Genomic DNA, 20,527 nt, shown 5'->3' with positions numbered 1-20,527 from the left:
GAATTAGCCACACATGGCTATGCTGGAATCCATGAAAACTGACGACCGTTGGAGGAACACTCAGTAGCCGCTCGCCTCTTTTTCAAGTTTTCTCTTCCCCAAACTCAAAAAAAAACCTAAACCTAGATGATCCTTAGGTTTATGTATCTCCCTAAAAAATAGGAAACAATAATGAACATATCTTTAAAGATTTCCTAAAAACTCCAATTGTAATTGAAAGGGAATCCTTGGATTTGCAAATAAATCGGGGATTGATTCTGAACTTCCTCTCGGATCGATTGTGCACGTGGTGCACCACTAATCAGAAGTCCTTGTATCCTTGCAAGTTCCATCTTGATACTTCAATGGTCTCCAATTCATCTCGAACATGCATCAAATTGCCTTCAACTCTTTTCTCTCACAAGTTTTCCTAGAAATCGTCATCCAAGCATTAGATACCATGAAAACAACATAAAACTAAGTCTAAATTGTACCCATTTCATGGACAAATCCTCCCTCATCAGCTCACAATTCCTCTCTCTTGTTTCCTATTTACATTTGTATTGAAGGATTTTCAAAATTTATATTAAGAATTTCTTAAAATTATTTTATAGATGGATATTTTTGATGAGTTACTAACATATATCCTGCAATTAAAATTTTTAATTTTTTGATGAATTTTTCAGTATTTATATTAATTTATTAAAAAAATTTAAGACATTATGCCATTGGTAATTTGTTTTCAAAGTTCCAATCAAATTTTTTTATGGGATTTTACGGATATAAAAGTACGCATTTGGGATAATAAAAAAGAAAGAAAAAGAAAAAAGAGTACCAAAGAAAAGAGATATCATGTCATTAGTTTCTTTTGCATTTAACTTATCTTATATAAGGTTCTTCTTCTCTCCCTATTCTTATTCTCTTCTCTTTTTTTTGTCCACTGACATCGGCTACCGTTTTATTCATTGTAGTGCCTGTCACCATCACCTACTAATAGTGTTGCACAAGCTTAGAGTACTCATGTTGTCAATGTCCTCCTTCATGAGCTCTATGTACATTTTCGTTCTTGCTCCTTAATGATACATGTGTAAAAAGGGAGATATAAGTTGTTTCCAATGTAAATCTAATATCGATTATCAATACAACGTATCAGTATGCAACTGAAAAAAGTAATTTCTTTAATGAGTGGAAAGAAAAATAACTTAGGTTGAGATAGAGATGGAGTGGGGGTTGAAGAGGTATAGGTAACAAGAGAAATAACTTAGGATGACTGTCTTAGACCACCTACGCCAGCTGCTTCAATCTTCTCGAGCCACAGTTGAAGAAGTGCGCGCTATGGGAGCCGGTGACAGAGCCTCCACCCAAGAATTTCTCTTCAATCATCTCCCGAGCAGAGAAACTGGGTTAGATAGTTTGGGGGCGATGGCCTCCCAAGCCAGCGACCGTAGCCCCCATCAATGTCTCTGCCACACAGCCCCCGATATCCTTTTTTTTTTATCGGAAATAATTTTGGTCCCACGAAATAAGTTGGGGGTATCGTACAGGCCCCAAACATAGGATTACGTGGGCAAATCATTTCTCTTCAATTTGTTCCATTGAAACGTGGGATTATGTTAGCTATTGTTGCATTTCAAATGATCTCATCGTGATGGGAAGCTTCTGATTCAGCTTAGAAATCTGGCGATGTTGGAGGAAATTGTCTCAGTTTCTTCTGAATGAATTACTTGAAGGGTGTTTGCTTGAGTTGAGGTTCTTGACTAAACTCTGCAAATTTTCATCAATGGTTTTGGTTTCTAGAGGAAATTGTATCCATCCATATATAATATATATTTGCAAAATAGAAAGGAAAATTAACATTGTCGCTCCAATTTTCAATCCCTTAGCTCCTTATGACCCAACCTTCACATACCCTATGATATTAATTGAACACTTTTCATTTATTACATGATTGACATTTATTAACTCATCACATTAATTAAACCACCACATTAATTAAATTGAAAATTCTAAAAAAAAAAAATAAATAACATTAATTAATCCATCAATATTAATTTATTCAGAACTTTTTATATTTATTTTTTTTTTGAACTTTTATGAGGTCGAGCGCAACTCGATGGTGCCATTGTGCAATTGCCATATGCATTGATGCCCATTAAGTCCACATCATCAAATGGACGATAAACTAGTCGTTTTTTAATTTTTATTTTTAAAAAAAGATTAGGCCAAAAATGAGAATTCGAGCCAAATTTGAATTTTTTTGTTTAACATATCCCTTTTCAATTAGCTACCAACCAAGTTATATTAATTGTTTAATTTAATATGCGGTCAGCAATTCTTGAGATCTATGCATGCTATCGACCATCTATATCTATACATATTTTATGAATTAACTATGCAATTGCAGCCAGCAAAAGTGTTGAGATCTATGCACTTTTTTTAAAATTAATAGCATATATTCGAATACAAAGTTGAAGACCTGCACAAATATAATTTTTAATTGCAATTAATTTTATCAAATAGTTATACACGTCATGCATGTATATATATATATATATAGCTTATTTGAAATTGAATGGATTAGGCTATAGACGATATGACAGCAAATCATATATATATATAATACATACAAATTATTCAGACAATGTAAGTGCATCTATCAAAATATATAAAATAAATAAATATTCATGTGTAAATTAGTATAATCTCTAACACACCTCGTCGTTTTTTTTTTAATTATATTATCGGCTACGAACCGAGATTTTATTATTTTCTTATTTGTTCAACTCAACCAGCACATGCTACCCGGCCACTATATTGATTGCAGTAGGCAAGTCTTGAGATCTATGTCCTTGTTGTTCTCTTCCGTTGCTTCTTTTCAAAATCTTATATATGCTTTAGTGCATTTTCATTTGAAGACTGGGACATCGCGTGAAGTACGACATGACTTTTGTCCTTTTTCTTTTTTGGTTCGTTGTTCTTTGTTCTCTTCTATTTATTTATATTAGGTGAGGTGCTCTATGTGTACTTTGAGCTTTCACTCAAATGAATTCTTGTTTATCTATTAGAGAGGAGGAAAAAAAAAAAGGAGGACCCCTAGTATGAAAAAGTAGAACAAGACAACGAGAACTGTAGAGCTCGTGAGATTTTGGGATTATCACATCCGTATAGTGGACGCTCGATAGTGCATTTGTTGGGACATCTCATTCCCTTTTTTTTTACATTTCTTTGAATTTCTTTCGTATTATTTACAATATAGTATTATAAATCACAATAATAATTATTATTGTACTTTATTAATTTATATATATAGCTGTTAACCAACGAATTAATAAGTTAATTACTATTTTTCCCTATATATTACTATGTAGCCAAGTTTATATATATATAGATATGGCACATTGAACTTGAAAAAAAGTTACTTATCTCAAGAATTTCTTTCAATTATTTGAGAAAACTTTAAATTTTTTTAAAAATTAATTATATATTAACTCATGAAAATAATATGGACATATGTAGTTCGTTGAATACAACACAAATAAAATATAGGAAAGATTCATCAAATTGAAATTGAATTATCAATTAACGTTGAATTGAGGGTTTAAATTTTTTATTTAAGCGGCGTGATCGCATCTTGCGCCTTGTCTTTTATATAGATCAAGGTTGTAGCCTCATTACCGGATTTGATAGCCTGAGCTTAAATTAAGAAAGGACAATCTGGAGCAAAATTTGCTAGTGGTAGTTTCTTTTTAATTTTTGAAAGTTTTTTTCAATTAGAAGGGAGGTATATGGGTTTAGTGCAATGAAATAAAATTTTTAATAGATAATGAAAGGGTATGGGTAGTTCCACTGAGTATCAAATCTACAACCTCTTGATTATCACTCTTTGACGGATTAAAGTTAAATTGATGCTCCTAATTAATATAGTATAGAAAGTATAAAAGATGAAACGTACAAATATATATACATAGAGAAATTACAGATTTGTTTGCTGTAGTTTCTCTACAGTCCACTTTATCCTTTAAAGTTTAGCTTTCAATACCGACTTGTTAATATTCAAGTTTCACCAGTTCTGTATTTGCAAATTGCAACTTCTAATACCCCCCGCTTCGTTGTGTCTTTCGTCTCAAGGATGAATGCTTCTAATACCCCCGCCTTCAGCATCCCTACCATGAACATGCCCTGGTCTTGCAAACTTCCCCTATATATTACTATGTAGCCAAGTCTGCAATTGTATCCAGACTGCATGTCAAGCAAGGTGAGCAGGTGCTGTGGATGGAGAGGATGATTCATTATCTCTCAGAGCATCGGGGCGCATGATTTGTGCAGCACGAATATGCAGGCATGGCAACCATAAGCGCAACCGGAGATCCGGCATCCGCATGCTTTGCAATTGTGCATTCACGTGGAAAGATGCAAGAGGATGCTCGCGAGCAAAGTGCTGAATTATCTCCTCCTTGTGCTCTTGTTCATCCTGGTGCTCTTCTTTAGAAGTTGGGAGAGTTGCAGCTGCACATCCCACGTGCAGGGCTACTTGGCAGCCATCGCATTGATAACGGTATCCTCGAAATATATCGTCATGGCATCCGCTACAGTTTCTGTAACCCTCTTCTGAGGAAATAAGCGCCAGCGGGTACTGTGGATGAGAGGGATGTTGAATCTCGGGTGGCAATTCAACACACGATTTGTGGAGGAAGAAGTTGCAGTTTATGCAATGGTAGGCCCGACAGCCTTTCACATAGAGTTTGCAGATATAGCATGCCGAGGTGAAACGTTGACTCAGTGCATGTAGGGGAAGTTTCTTCAGGCATGTAGGGCATGACTATATATTTCGAGGATACCGTTATCAATGCGATGGCTGCCAAGTAGCCTTGCACGTGGGATGTGCAGCTGCAACTCTCCCAACTCCTGAAGAAGAGCACCAGGATGAACAAGAGCACAAGGAGGAGATAATTCAGCACTTAACTCACGAGCATCCTCTTGCATCCTTCCACGTGAATGCACCAAGTTGGATCAATTGCAAGGCATGCGGATGCCGGATCTCCAGCTGCATTTATGGTTGCCATGCCTGCATATTCGTGCTGCACGAATCATGCGCCCTGATGCCCCGAGAGATAATGAATCATCCTCTCCGTCCACAGCACCAGCTCACCTTGCTTGACAAGCAGTCTGGATTCAATTGCAGAGTCTACCGTGGTAACTGACCCCCGTTTGGATACTACTGCGATGAATGTGATTTCCAGCTCGATATGGAATCTGCCGTTTCCATGATGCATCCTCCTCAAGATGATCAGAGCAGCATGGACGATAGGCGAGAGATCCATCATTTTGCCCACCCGCACTGTTTGACATATTGTCATGCAAAACCGGAGCTTCATGCCACCTGCAAAGTTTGCCTGAAGAATATATCGGGTGGTTTTTACTGTTGCACTGAATGCCGCTGCTTCTGGCTCAATGTATCGTGTGCCGAGTTTCCACAAGAGATTGTGCACCCCCTTCATCCGGACCACCCTCTCATTTGCGAAGCAGGTTCTCTCAAGTGCTCTCTCTGCTCTCATTATTGTGACTTTGGATTCAAGTGCAGAGAGTGTCCCTTTGGCCTTCATGTGGGATATGCTCTCCGATCTCTCTCTGCTATGAAGGAGGATTTGTCAGAGAGTCGTCTCTTCGAGCATGTCCTTGAACACCCCATGAGGCTTCGGTGTGTTGAGGATCGTAATGGGTCATCAGTCTGTCGTGTCTGCGATTGGCCTCTTAGAGGTCTAGCTTATGCATGTCAAAAAAATACTTGCTCAACGCAGATCCATAAAGCATGTGCTGAACTAATAGGTGATGAATCAAAACACCCTATTCACCCACAACATCCGCTTGTTCTTAGTGATCAGCAATCCAATACATCCGATCCTTGCTCTGCATGTCTTCAAAGCTATCATGACATCCTCCTAAAAGTCATTATTCTCGATTCCTACGTCCTCTAACATCAGCATCACGAGCACAGCATAGGATATATCGCATAGATGGACCGAGGGCCAAACGGTGGGAAATGCAATGTGTGTTAGGAAGATTGCAGGATTGACTTCTACACCTGTGTTACGTGCAACTATAATCTTCACTACAATTGCACTCATCTACCCCCTTCTGTTAAACATGAACTTCACATCCATCCGATGATGCTCTGTGATAGAGTTGTCGATGACTTTTATGATGAGCAATACTGCGACCTGTGTGAGACAACAAGGCACCCAGAACACGGTGTTTATTATTGTGACGAATGTAGGTGTGCTGCTCATATCGACTGCGTCATCCCAACGGTAACTCCCACATCCCAAAATTCCTCCACATTTTCTATAACCTTACATCTATTTAACAAGGTATTGTTCTATATAATAAAACATGCATCATTTTATACTTTGTTGCTTAAATTTGTTGAATTGATGGGATGAGCATTCATAAACTTTTCTTATGGAATGCTTACTCCATCAAATTGAAGACAAATGATCATTTCATTTCAACTTTTACAAGGGTAAGCATATAATGAAATGGAGTGGATATAGAGATTTGATTCCTTTCCATTCCGTTTCTTCCATCCTACTAAACATGGCCTAAGATCATGTGCTCATTAAATTGGATGAGGAAATTGCCGGTGTATATGCAGACACACATGCACTGGAGAAAAAATTGGAAGTGTCAATGAGAAAAGAAGAAATAATTGGACGAAGAAAAGATAAATAGAGAAAAATCCTGAAGGGAATTAGAAGCCGCCCTAGACTTTGCTTGGAAGAAAATTGCTACAAATCATAAGCAGGAGTATATTGCCAAAAATTTATCTTATCTTTTCTATGCAAAGCAGTTTTACGAGGGGTAATATAAATGATTGCCTTCTCCACATAAATCTCGAGCTACACAAACGAGCAGAAGATCTTATGCTCAGGAAACTCAACGAAGAAATTGCCGATGTAGAAGCAGAGATAGAGGCTGTGAAGAGAGCAATGGACGAAAAGCTGGAGGGGTTGATGAGAAAACTAAAGGGGCTTAAGACGAAGAGAAATGAGATAGTGAGCTCTCGGATGCAAGCAGAAGCAGAGCAGGACAGAGCATGAGGATCAAGTCACATTATGCTCTCTCTTTGGAATATGTCCATACTGATAAGGATCCTACACCCGCATTTGCCGAAAACTGATTTTATTCGTTAGGGGCGTCAATTGGATTCTTCCCTCGTCATTCTTCCAGGCTATCTTACATGTAATTGTCAGATAGTTTTTATTTCTTCTGTCGATGGTTTCACAGTAGATTTGATTCTATTCCTTTTTCGGGCATATAGCTAAAAGACTAGCAGCTAGCACGTTTAATTTTCAATGCGAACGATCTGTTGGCTCTCCAGGCTTTTTTGTCATGGTCAGTAACTTGTTCGAAGACTGGCTCATTTTCAAGATGACAAAGTTGCAATCTGCAGTTTCTTGGAGTAAACTTTGCTAGAGTACACAAGAGTTTTTAATCCATCCCCGATCATGGAGTTTATTACTGTGACAAATGCAACTGCGCTGCTCATATCAACTCGTTTATCCCCATGGCAACTCCTAGGCTGCAGATGGAGGTTCAGCGCGCCATTCTTCTCTGCAAATCTATATTCAGCATCCATGCTTACTTACAATTACATTTTTTCCCCCAGAAAATGAAATGATTTTCGAAATTGTGGAGATTGATCCGACCCCTCTGTGTGTTATTAGCAGCTTCCGTAATATAGACATAGTCCAACATGGTTGAATTACAAATAGGAAATGGAGTAAGTCAGACCGAAGAGAATTAAATAACTGGTTGCGCAAGCCTTCTTATCTTGCAATTAAGATGGCTTAGTATAGTCCACAGAAGCCGAAAATGATCTCAGGCCCAAGGCAAAGAGCTCACTCTAGCATATGTCACCGGCCCACCCTAGCATATGTCACCTGGTGGATTCGAACTCGAGATCTAAAGGTCTCCAAACCACATAAAAGTGAATTTATAATCACTAGGCCATAGTGCTTAATTTATTACATCCCCTTGCTTTCTTGAAGGTACAAAAACCGGTCGTCAACATCTTTGCCATGAACATGGCCTGATGTATCTCAGAGTGAAAATTATAGCTCTTTATTTATTTATTTATTTTTGCAATTCCAATGGGACTAGCCCCAAGGTTTTCGTCCCCAGAAATCAGAATCACAATTCCAACTCGTGAACCTTACAATTAAGTGGCAAGTCAGCTCACCATAAAAAGCTGGACTTTGATACGCCCTCGCATAAATGCAAGTCCACCTGAGAAAAAGTAGGGATGTGAACGGGTACCGGGTATACTCAAAACCGATCGAAATCTACCCGTTAGGGTAGGGTCAGGATAGCTCGTATTGAAAATATGATAGGTTCCGGGTATTAAGATTAGGAACCGATGAAAATTGGTTCCGGTTCCTACCTACATGGTACTCGAAACCAATTATTTATTAAACAAAAAAAAGGAAAAAGTAAAGTTATTGTTTTTTCTAATGAATGAGAACAAAGGCACTTTGTTGTGTGGGATCTATTATGAATGTTTAATTTTATCGATGGATTGATGAGACATTTTTTTTATTGTGGATTAATCTAAATCTTTGTTGATATTCTATTTAGCATTATTACTGATTATGTATATGATATTTTTTATTTTATTTAGTCAAAGATAAAAATTTGCAGGTTCCAACATGGTACCCGGAATTTGTGGTATAATACAAGTTCCGGGTAGGTTTCAGTTCCAGGATTTAATAGGGTAGGGTCCGGTTCCAAAATTTTGGAACATGTCCCTTACAAGGTAGGGTCCGGGTATCGTGAAAAATACAGGGTATTCGGAACCGATCACCCCTAGGAAAAAGGTTGTTCCTCGGGTCTAAATTCGAGTTCACAAACTGGACTAAATTATTGACAACTTCTTATGCAAATCAAGGGCAACTATGGAAAGGGGAGAGGAAGGGAAAAGAATGGAAAAATTAGCCTTATTTGAAAATTTTGTAATGACGAATTTTTCATTACTCTTTCAGCTTCTTTCAACCCTAAATGAAGAGAAAATTTTAAATAGTCATTCCTCACAATAATATGATGAGAAAGAATCAATAAAATTGTTTCAACTAAAAATACTTAACACAATTAATCGAGTAATTAATACTCATTATTCTGTATATTACAATTTAATTAGTGTTTTCTCACATTATGCGACGAGGTAGGATTATGAGGTCTGAAGGGGAATCAAGGTAAATAATTCTCCACGTTCTCTTTCCCCTCCATTAAAATCATAAAACCAAAGTGAGAAAAATTTTCCCTTCCCCTCCTTTTCCCCAATCCAAATAGGGTGCTGGTGTTAGGCGCTCTGTCGTGTTTCTTCTTCTTTGTGTTTTTCATCTCAAGGATAAAAGGCTAATATCCCCCCGCCTTCAGCATCCCAGCCATGAACATTCCCTGGTCTGAGCTGTTGACCAAACCCTCCAAGCCAATGCCCATCCTCATCTCAAATTAAACTTCCAGCTCCGGCTGCACCCGGGTTACCTCGAGAAGTCCCATCTCAAATTGTGTCACACATCTCAAATTAATTTTAAAAAATTACTTTAGGTTATCAAATAACTGAAAAAGATAATTGTCTAAGGTACTTATTCGAGGAAAAGTAATTACTTATTTTCGATGCAATAACAACCATAATTGAAAATGAAAAGTCCACTCGCGTGGAGCTGCAGGTTTTACGATTGGACTAGCATGGACAACCACGTCCTATGCCCAGCTTTTATATATTATAATAATTGATAGTTGATTTCCAGTTTCAGTTTTGCTATTAACAATGTCAAATTAAAACACCTAATTCCTTTAATAATTTTGACCGTTGCCCAAATGTAGTTGATTTTATTATAAATATTGATTAAAAGAAATTTGAGCAACGGTCAACATCATTTATAATTAGGTGTTTAAATTTGCCATTGTTAAAAAGAAAAAAAATTGTAGCAAGATTCTTTGGAAACTCGATCAAAACTCCGTTACTCCGACAGAAATGCAAGTATTCTCTCTAATTTTTCCGTTTAGGCGTGATGTACAAGATATAATGAAAAAGGGAACGGCCCATTTCGCCCCCATTGGAGTGGATTGTGAAAATGGGCCGGTCCCCCATTTTCAGCCGCTCTAGTCCCGGGCCGCCACATGGACCGTAATGGGCCCACACCACCTGCTGCTGGAAGGCCTTTTTGTTATATATATATATATATATATATGAGCAGTTAGCTTCACAGTCAATGGCTCTTTTCAATATATATATATATATATATATATATAAAGAAAAAACGGTGGGTCACACATTAAAATCACGTGGGACCATAAATGGGACCCAAATTCCACTCATCCATTGGAGTGGGAAGTCCCTTTTTTTTTTTTTTTTGCCCTTTTTGTGTCCTAATTTTCTGACGTGACAATAAAACGGACCCACAAGAGATATTCAAAAGTGTCTACATCTAAAGAACTTAAATAAAACAAAACCGAAAAGCCTACAATTCTTCGGAATCAACAGTTTCGAAGTATCCATAAATGTAGAATGAAGGAGCAGCCGCATGGTTAAGAAGGAATTGCCAAAAGGATCATTTTATTTTCCCGTTCTCATCCAAAGAAAAAATTGATCCTATAGTTGCCATTCCAACTCACTCTACGCGCGAACGGGATTGAGTAAGAAAGGTATTTCACGTATTAGGTTTCGACTAATAAGAATGCACTATCGGATACAGCGACTGGAGTGGGATTCCATTCATCATGACAACAGCTAGACAAATCACAACAAACTGAGGAGCTGTCAAACAAATAATCATAAATCCAAATGTATGCAAAGATCCGGAGATGATTCAAACAGTTTATAAACATATAAGACATATTGGGAAAATATATATATATATATATATATATATATATATATAGATTTAGATATCAGTCATTTTTAAAATTTCTTAAAAAAAAATAAATCACGTAAGAGTATTTTTAAAACAAATTAAATCATAATTATATATTTAATTTTCAAAAAGCAAATTAGATATTTTTTTACAGATATAGATATAAATATAGACATGATGTGTTATCAATCTTATATTCTATATGATACATTATAAATAATAGAGTATCACACATAAATTGTGACTAATCTGTCTCAGAAAAATATTGCTACCACTAGAGCTCTTCAAATTTTCACACATGCGAAAGTTTATTTTAGTACTTCTACAATTAGACTTTTGAATGTGTGTTATTCAATTTTTTTACTTTTTCTCGTGCTATAACTTTTGTAGAATTTTTTGGTTCGTCGATTTTTTCTATGAAACCCCGGTATTCGAAAGTCCAATTGGGCCCTGACTGATCCAATTGAGCCGGTTCGGTGGATAACATAAGACACAATTTAACACCATATGAATCTTGATAATGTCAAAGCTACGACATCATCTTGAGGTGGTTAGAATTTATATTTTTTATTTTCATGCATAGTCTTGATATTGTTTGATGTTTCAATAATTATATTGATTTCTCTTTATTAATGTAATTTTTATCTTATTCGTGAAATTAAATTTCCATTAGCATCGTGTATATAATCATATATTGTTATTAATTGTAAATTATTATTTTCAATAATTTATGCTACATATTTTATATTTTATATAATAAAATTAAAATCGCGTTCGATCCGGTGCAACGCACGAACTCTATGATTAGTAGATATATAAATGAAAGCAGGATAAAGGTGGGCACGGCCAGATGGCCTCATAACGTTTCGTTTCTGAATGAAAATTTATCAGTTTTTTAGGTTTTTTAATAAAAGTATTTTTTAAATATTTAAAAAATATATGGATAGAGATTTTGTGGAATCATTCTTTATTTTCTCGATTTTTTAAATTTTCTTTAAAAATAATTTTTAAAAATTTTTATTTTTAAGATTTTAAAAAAATATAAATATAGATTTGTGAGGATAGTCATTATTTTCTCGATTTTATTATTTTCTTTTAGAAGACAAAATTTAATTATCATAATTTTAGAGAAAATATCATGTAAGCAGATTTTATTCATATTTTTACTTACTAAGTTTTTGATAGGTATGAGATACAACATTGCTGTAAGATTTAGTAAATAAATATCATATTTTAACATTGATAATAAAGATAATTAATTTGTGAGTATATTTTATAGATATATGAATCATATTTATCTATAAAATATACTCACAAATTAATTATCTTTATTATCAATGTTAAAATATGATGTTTATTTACTAAATCATACATTATAAAACAAATATATATATATTGATATTTTTAATATACTTAAAAATATATAGATATAGATTTGTAGATTTATTCATTATTTTCTTGATATTTTGAGGTTTCTTCTAAAAATAATTTTAAATTTAAATTTTCAAATATAAATACAAATTTGTTGGACCGGACGTTATTTTCTTGATTTTTTGAATTTTTTCAGAAAACGAATTTCTAATTTTCAATATTTAAGTAAATCACATATAAGTAAATCAAATTATTATTTCAAAAGATCTATTATCTATATATAAGTAAATCACATAAGATCATATTTATGTTTCAAAAAGTAAATATCATAGTTTTTATGGGTTTTTACCTAAAATGGCAAATGGTTTGTCCGTTTTGTCAAATTTATCCTATGCTTTTTTTTATTAAATCTATCACATGGTTTACATTTTGTATCAAATCTATCACGGCGTTATCTTTTCCGTTAACATCTAACGGTCGTGCTGACGTGGCACGTGGAGAGATAGTGGGCCACACTTGCCACGTAGGCGCCACGTCAGCACGGCCGTTAGATGTCGACGGAAAAGATAACGCCGGCATAGATTTGATGCAAAAAGTAAACCATGGGATAGATTTGACAAAAAAAAGCATATGATAGATTTGACAAAACGGACAAACCATTGGCCATTTTAGGTAAATACCCCTAGTTTTTATAGATATGGATCAAATTTGCTTTCAAAAAACAAATTTGATCATATTTTCACATATATAAATCATATTTGACTTCAAAAAACAAATATGATCATATTTTTATTGATTTTCCATATGATACATTATAAATAGGACCTAAGCATACTTAAACTGTGCTAGCTCTTAAAAAGTATATTTACTAGTAGACGTTCAACGTTTTTTGCTTTTGTTTTTCAGTTATCATCTATTCATCTCTTTTTGTTCTATTTGCTATTGAATGCGTATAAAGTACTGATTAGTAGTTTGGCGATCTTATGTTACTTTTTTGCTTTCATCTTGTCGTGCCTAGAATTTTTTTTTTTCCTCGTTCTATATCGTGTAACACACAGACTCCACGACTAATATATATATATATATATATATATATATAAAAGGTTGGATTTGAATACTTATAATTTTTGTTAAGACTTATTATTGGAAATTTATATGACTGCCTCCAAATAAATTATACGAGTCAGTAAAAAAAAAAGCGCTTAATCATTAAGTAGGTGGGGACCTACGTAATCATTAGGCATGTTATTAGCTAATTCCCTCGGCTGGGGGCCATTTTATTATATTGGCAGCGGTGTCCCTCAACTTTTACAAAGTTTGCAGATGAGTCCACTTAGCTATGGGACACAGAATGGGGAGGGGGGTGGGGAGGGCGACGTGAGGGAGGAGGCCGGGGGTGGCCCATTTTATCTAATGTTAATGTCAGAACTCCCCACAGTCAATCCCATGGGCCTGCAAATGTTCATCTTATCTAATCAAACTAACCACGGTTTGGAGTTTCCTTCCTTTTCTCTTCATTAGTGTTGACTACATAAACAAAAGACTTGGTCATATGGGCATCACGGGGACGTATATAATATGACTGCTTTTAATATTCCAACTTGTGATAAATCATTTTAAAAGAAAGAATTACTCAGTCTGGACTTCAATTTCCGTCAACATCTCTCTGGCCCTGTGTTTCCGCCGGAATGACGACTAGTTTCCGACCACCTGCCCATGAACATTCACTGATCCCCCGAGAGCTGAGTGAGAACTACAGTGTCCAATGCCGACGCTGTGGATGTCCCATCCATGGCCGGACGAACTGTTGTTTAGACTGTAATGTCTTCTTCCACAAATGGTGCACGGAATGGCCGCTCCAAATTCAGCATCCTTGTCATCCTCAACACCCGCTTATCCTCGTCACTGACAATTATTTCAAGTCGAGCTACTGCTGCCATGAGTGCCGCTTTTCTGACAGAGCAGAAGACTTAGTTTCGACTCTGCCTCCCACTGGTGAGCAGGCAGAGGAGGATGAGACAGTCGATCATTTCGCTCATGAGCATCCCCTGGCCTCCTTTAGTGTGACTACACCGAACAACATCAGATGTGGAGCGTGCAGGCAGGAAATCTCGGGTCGAGTTTATGGGTGTCGTCCGTGCTTGTACCTGCTGCACGAGTCATGCACTCAGTTACCCCAAGAGATACTGCTACACCCTTTTCACCCCCAACACCGTCTCGTCCTCGTTGCTGATTCCACGAAATGGTTCAAATGCAACACATGTGGTCTATTACATCAGTTTGTGTATTGCTGCAGTGAGTGTCGATTCAACCTTGATGTGCATTGTGCGGTTTCAGCTCTGCCTCCAGAAGATCAGCAAAACAAGGTCTCATCCATGGTCGACCATTTCTCTCACCCACACCCACTGAGATCCTTCAATATCAAAGAGGAGAATAAACATCTGACCTGCAAAGCGTGTGAGCAGCACGCATCAGGTGACGTTTATGGCTGCCCCGGTTGTATGTTCTTCCTCCATAGATCTTGTGCCGAGTTAGATGGGGAGATGTTTCACTTCCATCATGACCACAACCTCATCCTCTCGGCAGAGGGTCTGCACAATGATGGGAGTTTCATTTGCAATTGCTGCTTAGAAGCCTCCTCTGGCTTCGTGTACAACTGTGAAAGGTGCGACTTCAACCTCGACACTGAATGTGCTCTTAAAACCCGATCTGCTCTTTACGAGGGGATAAGTGCCAGAGTTCAGCATTTTGCCCATCAGCACATCTTGACCCTTCATTACTTAAAGGGTTACAATTGTCCCGAATGCAATGCTTGTAAGCAGCCTGCCCGAGGTCTAGCCTACTGTTGCCTTTCTTGCGATCGTTTCTCCCTCCATCTATCGTGCTTCCAGCTGCCATTGAAACTAGAACATGAATTCCATCCATCACATCCCCTCACTCTTAGGAAAATGGCATCAGACAGCTATGCTGCTTGCAATGCTTGTAGGAGAAAATGTACCGGCTTCGCCTTCCAGTGCGAAGAATGCAAGCTCCACATGGATGTGGAATGTGCTTCCCTCAAACCGACTCTGAAACATCTAAGACACGAGCATACCCTGGCATATTTTAAGAGGGCAATGGGCCTTCACTGTAACGCTTGTGGCAGCAGCTCGAATGCTGACCTCTACCGGTGTGTGTCTTGTGATTTTAATCTTCACCACGACTGCATTCCTCTACCGCTGACAGCTAGAAGTGAATTTCATATCCATCCTCTATTCCTTAAGGAGAAGTTTATTAGTGGGTACGGTGACAGTGGCGAGGAGTACTGCGACGTGTGCGAGGAAATGAGGAATCCAGACCTCGGCGTCTATTGCTGTCAAGAGTGTCGCTTCGCAGCTCACATTGAATGCGTGATCTCCACTGTAAGTCCACCTACCAATGCCATCTCTTGGTGAGAAACATACATTTATGGACATCACTCTGAAAGGCCTTTAAAGGAACTGATGAAATAGTATTGCCAGTCATTGCCTCTCTATTTTGTTGATATGCAAGAGCATACATAATCTGTTCACAGTTGAAGTGTATATTTACAAAGCAGCATTTGTCTAAGAGGTTACCAGTGGGATCGAAGATACTATAATGGTATCTGGTTGATCAGATTAATTACTGTTTGTAGGTATCACTGGATAGAGAGAAACTGGTAAAGAATACTCAATGGAGCATAGTGGACGAAGAAATTGCAAGTGCAAAGGAAGAGATGGAGGCAATGAAGACACAGTTGGAGGCCCTTATGAAGAAGAGAACCGATATGGATTCTCAAACGGTTCGTGGAGTTTGAGGAGAGGACGGTGGACAAGGCTTCAATTAGTTCATTTTGACAATTGGTAGAAACGTAGCATGCGAAATAATGAAAGCCCTCTGGTCTCAGTATCTTGTAAAATTGTGAATCCCGCACTTCTGGGAATGCCATTATGTGATGATTCATTGCTGAATGACTCACTCTCATCGGTGTCCTATGAAGCTCAGACCGAACTCCCCCTAGAATACGAAGCTACGGAAGTATAGAACTGTCAGCATGGCAGAGGAAATTGCATAGGGAGCATCTGTTTCGCATATATAAACGGGTATAGAGTACTGTTTGTTATATCAGAAAGTCAATGTGAATCGGAAACCAATCTGCCATTCCAGTCGTCAACTACCATAAAGTTGTCACATTACAAACCAAACCCGAGGCCACGCCATGGATATGTATAGCATTTAAGTCAAAACTGCGGGCATTATTGACGATGTTGAGATCTGTGCATTTATTTATGCATCTAGTTTAATATTCCAACTTGCAATGATGATAAGTTTTTATAATGGCCAGCTAACTAGATATTGGAGTTTACTTACTAGTAGCTCCATTTGGAATCCATTTTCTACCTATGCTTCGATCTCCGTTGGACCATAGTTTCCTCAGAATGACAGCGAGTCTTCAGTTTCCCTGCCACGAACATCCCCTCATCCCGCGAGAGCTGAGCGTAAACTGCACAGTCCATTGTAACCGCTGTGCGCATCCAATTCTTGGTTCGACGCGCTGCTGTCTAGAATGTGAACTCTTCTTCCACGAATGGTGCACCGAATGGCCTCTCCAAATTCAGCATCCCTCCCATCCACAGCACTCGCTTACCCTCATCACCGATAACTGTTTCAGCTCAAACTACTGCTGTCATGAGTGCTGCTTTTCTGCCAGTGCAGAAGATTTGGTTTCAACTCTGCCTCCTCTTGATGAGCAGGCAGAGGAGAGGGAGACGATCAATCATTTCGCTCATGAGCATCCCCTGACCTCCTTCAGTGTGACCACACCAAACAACATAAGATGCGGAGCGTGCAAGAAGGAAATCTCTGGCCGAGTGTATGGGTGCCGTTCATGCATGCTATTGCTCCACGAATCATGCGCTCAATTACCTCAAGAGATATTGCAACACCCTTTCCACAGCAAACACCATCTCACCCTCCTCGCCGATTCCCAGAAACAGTTCAAATGCAACGCGTGCGGTCTACCGCATGAGTTTGCATACCACTGTGATGAGTGCAGGTTCAATCTTGACGTGCTATGTGCGGTTTCAACTCTGTCTCTCCAAGATCAGCACAATGAAGATTCGGTGATGATCGACCATTTCTCCCATCCTCACCAATTGAAATCCTTCAGCATCGAAGAGGATAGCAATCACATCACCTGCAAAGCTTGTGAGCTGAATCTATCAGGTGAAATTTACGGTTGCCTCAATTGCATTTTCTTCCTCCACAAGTCCTGCACTGAGCTGCACCAAGATTTGGTTCACGCCCTTCATCCCAACCACTTCCTCATTCTCCGAGAGAAGTTCGGTCAGAGTGATGGGAAATTCCGTTGCAGTTGCTGCTCAGAAACCTCCACTGGTTTCGTGTACAACTGCGAAATGTGCGACTTCAACCTTGACATAGAATGTGCTCTCGAAACTCTTTCTATTCTCGAAGCAGGGGCAATGGAGGAACTTCAACATTTCGCCCATGATCACCTTCTTTCACTCTGTTACCGTAAGGACTACAATGGGCCTAACTGCAATGCTTGTAAGCAGCCTGTCCACGGTTTATGTTATTGCTGCCTCTCCTGCGAGTCCTTTGTGCTTCACCAATCATATTGTCACACGGCAACGGAACTCAAACACCCATTTCATCCCCAACATCCCCTAACTCCTCTTCCTAGGCCTCTGGAAAAACGATACTTCTATTGTAGCGCCTGTAACCGAAAATCTATGGGCTTCACCTTCTATTGTGCAGAATGTGACTTCTACTTGGATATCAGATGTGCCAACGCTAAACCGACTCTCAGACATCAGCTCCACGAACATGACTTAGCTTACTTTGAGAGGGCTACGAGCCTTCACTGCAATGCTTGCGGCAACAGCTGTAACACTGACTTGTATCGCTGTGCGCCATGCAACTTTAACCTTCATTATGATTGCCTTCCTCTACCGCCTATTATTCAACATGATTTTTATCATCCTTATCATCCATTAACTCTCTGTGAAAAGTATGTCGATGAGAGGCTCGACGAGCAATACTGTGATGCATGTGAGGAAACCAGGAATCCAGACCATGGCGTTTACTTTTGTGAACCATGCTGCTTTGCTGCTCACATTGCGTGTGTTATCCCCGTGGTAAGTCCAAATTTTAAAGTCGATTTGCTATCTGAAACATCATTTTCAACATCGCCGGCAAATAAATTGCGTCATCTTTGATCATGCATTGCATATTTTTGTCGTTCAGGTTTTTATTAGAAAGGTAGGCATTGAGAATACATTCTTAGGCAATAAATTACCGTAACATAAAAATGCTGCAAATCATTTTGTGAGTGTAATCTAATCAATTAACATCTGCAGGCTGAACCAGAGGGAAGGAAAGCAATTGAGAACACTAAACTGAACATACTGGATAAGGAGATTGCCAGTCTAAAGGCAGAGATCGAGAGAAGGGCGATAAAATTGGAGAGACTTCTAAGAGAGAGCGCTGACAAGGATTCTCGGTTCAAAGATCAGTTCGAGGAGGGAAGCGTGCATGAGACTTCGAAAACAGAGGTTCAAGCGTTCTCATGGCTTATGTTGTCAAGCACAATCCTTTTGCAGCACAACTTTAGACCTATCTTTATAAGCTGATCCAATTTCCAGATAGAAACAGAGGAGACGAAACTAACCGAGCTGAAGAAACTGGACGAGGAGATTGCTAGTCTAGATGCGCCCATAAAGCAACTGAAGGAAAACATAGAGGCGATGAAGCAGAACCTAGAGGCCCTGGAGAACAAACAGTTGGGACTTATGAGAAAGAGAGGCAGCATGACTTCCTGAGAGCACAGGAAAGGCCATGAAGGCGAACACTGACAGCTTCAAAGTCAGCTGCATCTCACACTGGGATTGTCGCGCATTTTCGTTACCAGAAATTTCTTTGTCGACTAAATGGACATGCTGGATAAACCATGAATGTCAATAGTACAGTGCTCAAAGTCGAAGGTTCTCATAGCTTTTCTTCAAAAGACCTAACCAGCTTCTTCAAGGGACCTATCACATGCATAATAATAGTTAATGCTGTCTTCTTTTTATTCGGTTTAAAGGGCGACCCGTGGGTAGCCTAATATAATAAAATAGAAATCTAATAGCTAATAAACGGATAGTTCGACCATGAGTATCGAATCTTAAATCTCTCAGATGAGAGCGTGTGCCATTTACACCACACCCTCTTTGATGCATAATATTGTTTTTGGTTGTCATTTTGAGAGAGAGAAGAGACCGTCCCAAACCACGCATGTTGTATGCACAACCTTCTTTTCTTTATCTACTATTTATTATTTAGGATTTTAGAATTTTAGAGTTTAGTTTTATCGCCCGGAATCAGGTAAATCATTATCTGTGCTCTGCAGTTTCAGAACAATTCATAATAAGTTGACCCATCGAACACGGACGGCGCGGAAGCGGAAAAGGAAAAATGCTCTCTCTGAACAGAGGGGGGATTTGTGTTTTCCACGTGTTGCTGTTTTATTGGAGTTTAAATTCAGTTAACTGCTAATTGGATTCCATCTATCACGTAGGTCTCCGTTAACTGTCACATCACTAAAATGAACGGAATTATGGACGGGTGATAGATATGGGATGAAACCAAAGTTGATGCATTTTTTGAGAAAATAAATAGTTCATGCTAGATTCGGGAAAACGTACAAAGTTTATGCTTTTTGAAGCAATTTTCTCAAAAAAAAATTGGAACTAGCAATGCCCCAAGAAGAAGAAATCTGCAACCCTAACTCATTGATTCGTTCGGACACATCATTGTCGTCGCAACCAAAAGAAAAGCTTCATGCCATGAGTTTTGATTTATCGAATAGAGCAAGCCAAACTTTGTGAAGGATAATTGTACATACTGTTGGATTGTGAGCGCGGACATGATATTACACAATTGGCAACCAACGCGAAGACAAAAAAGGAAAAGAAATAAAAGAAAAACCAGGGTTTTAGGGTTTATGCATCTTCTTTTACATTACGAGAAAATATTAGTGAATAATACACAGTCAAGCCACTTGGCTGTGTAAAATTCAACCATCGAGTGACACGTGTAAAAAATACAGTTATTGTCCATGGAATTTCTTTCTCTATTCTCCATCTTCATACATGTCACTCGGTAGTTGAGTTTTACATAGTCAAATGCATATCCATATATTTATTTATATAAGTAAAATAGACTCATGTTATAATAAATCATCCATAATTAATGGAACAAAA

At 38.2% G+C, this 20,527-nt stretch overlaps 2 protein-coding genes across 2 annotated transcripts; both read left to right on the top strand.

Moving 5' to 3' along the window:
- Positions 1-13,668: 13,668 nt before the first annotated feature.
- Positions 13,669-16,449, top strand: LOC116207692. Its single transcript, XM_031540760.1, has 2 exons — positions 13,669-15,664; positions 15,919-16,449. The coding sequence occupies exons 1-2, from the start codon at positions 13,952-13,954 to the stop codon at positions 16,078-16,080; spliced, it is 1,875 nt and encodes a 624-aa protein (XP_031396620.1). The 5' UTR covers positions 13,669-13,951; the 3' UTR covers positions 16,081-16,449.
- A 144-nt stretch (positions 16,450-16,593) lies between these two features.
- Positions 16,594-19,354, top strand: LOC116207691. Its single transcript, XM_031540759.1, has 3 exons — positions 16,594-18,421; positions 18,644-18,838; positions 18,929-19,354. The coding sequence occupies exons 1-3, from the start codon at positions 16,667-16,669 to the stop codon at positions 19,103-19,105; spliced, it is 2,127 nt and encodes a 708-aa protein (XP_031396619.1). The 5' UTR covers positions 16,594-16,666; the 3' UTR covers positions 19,106-19,354.
- The last annotated feature ends 1,173 nt before the right edge of the window (positions 19,355-20,527 follow it).

This window comes from Punica granatum, chromosome 5, assembly GCF_007655135.1.
Source record: "Punica granatum isolate Tunisia-2019 chromosome 5, ASM765513v2, whole genome shotgun sequence".
NCBI lineage: Eukaryota > Viridiplantae > Streptophyta > Magnoliopsida > Myrtales > Lythraceae > Punica > Punica granatum.
Note: the sequence above shows the minus strand (reverse complement) of the source record. Positions and strands in the feature narration are given on the sequence as shown.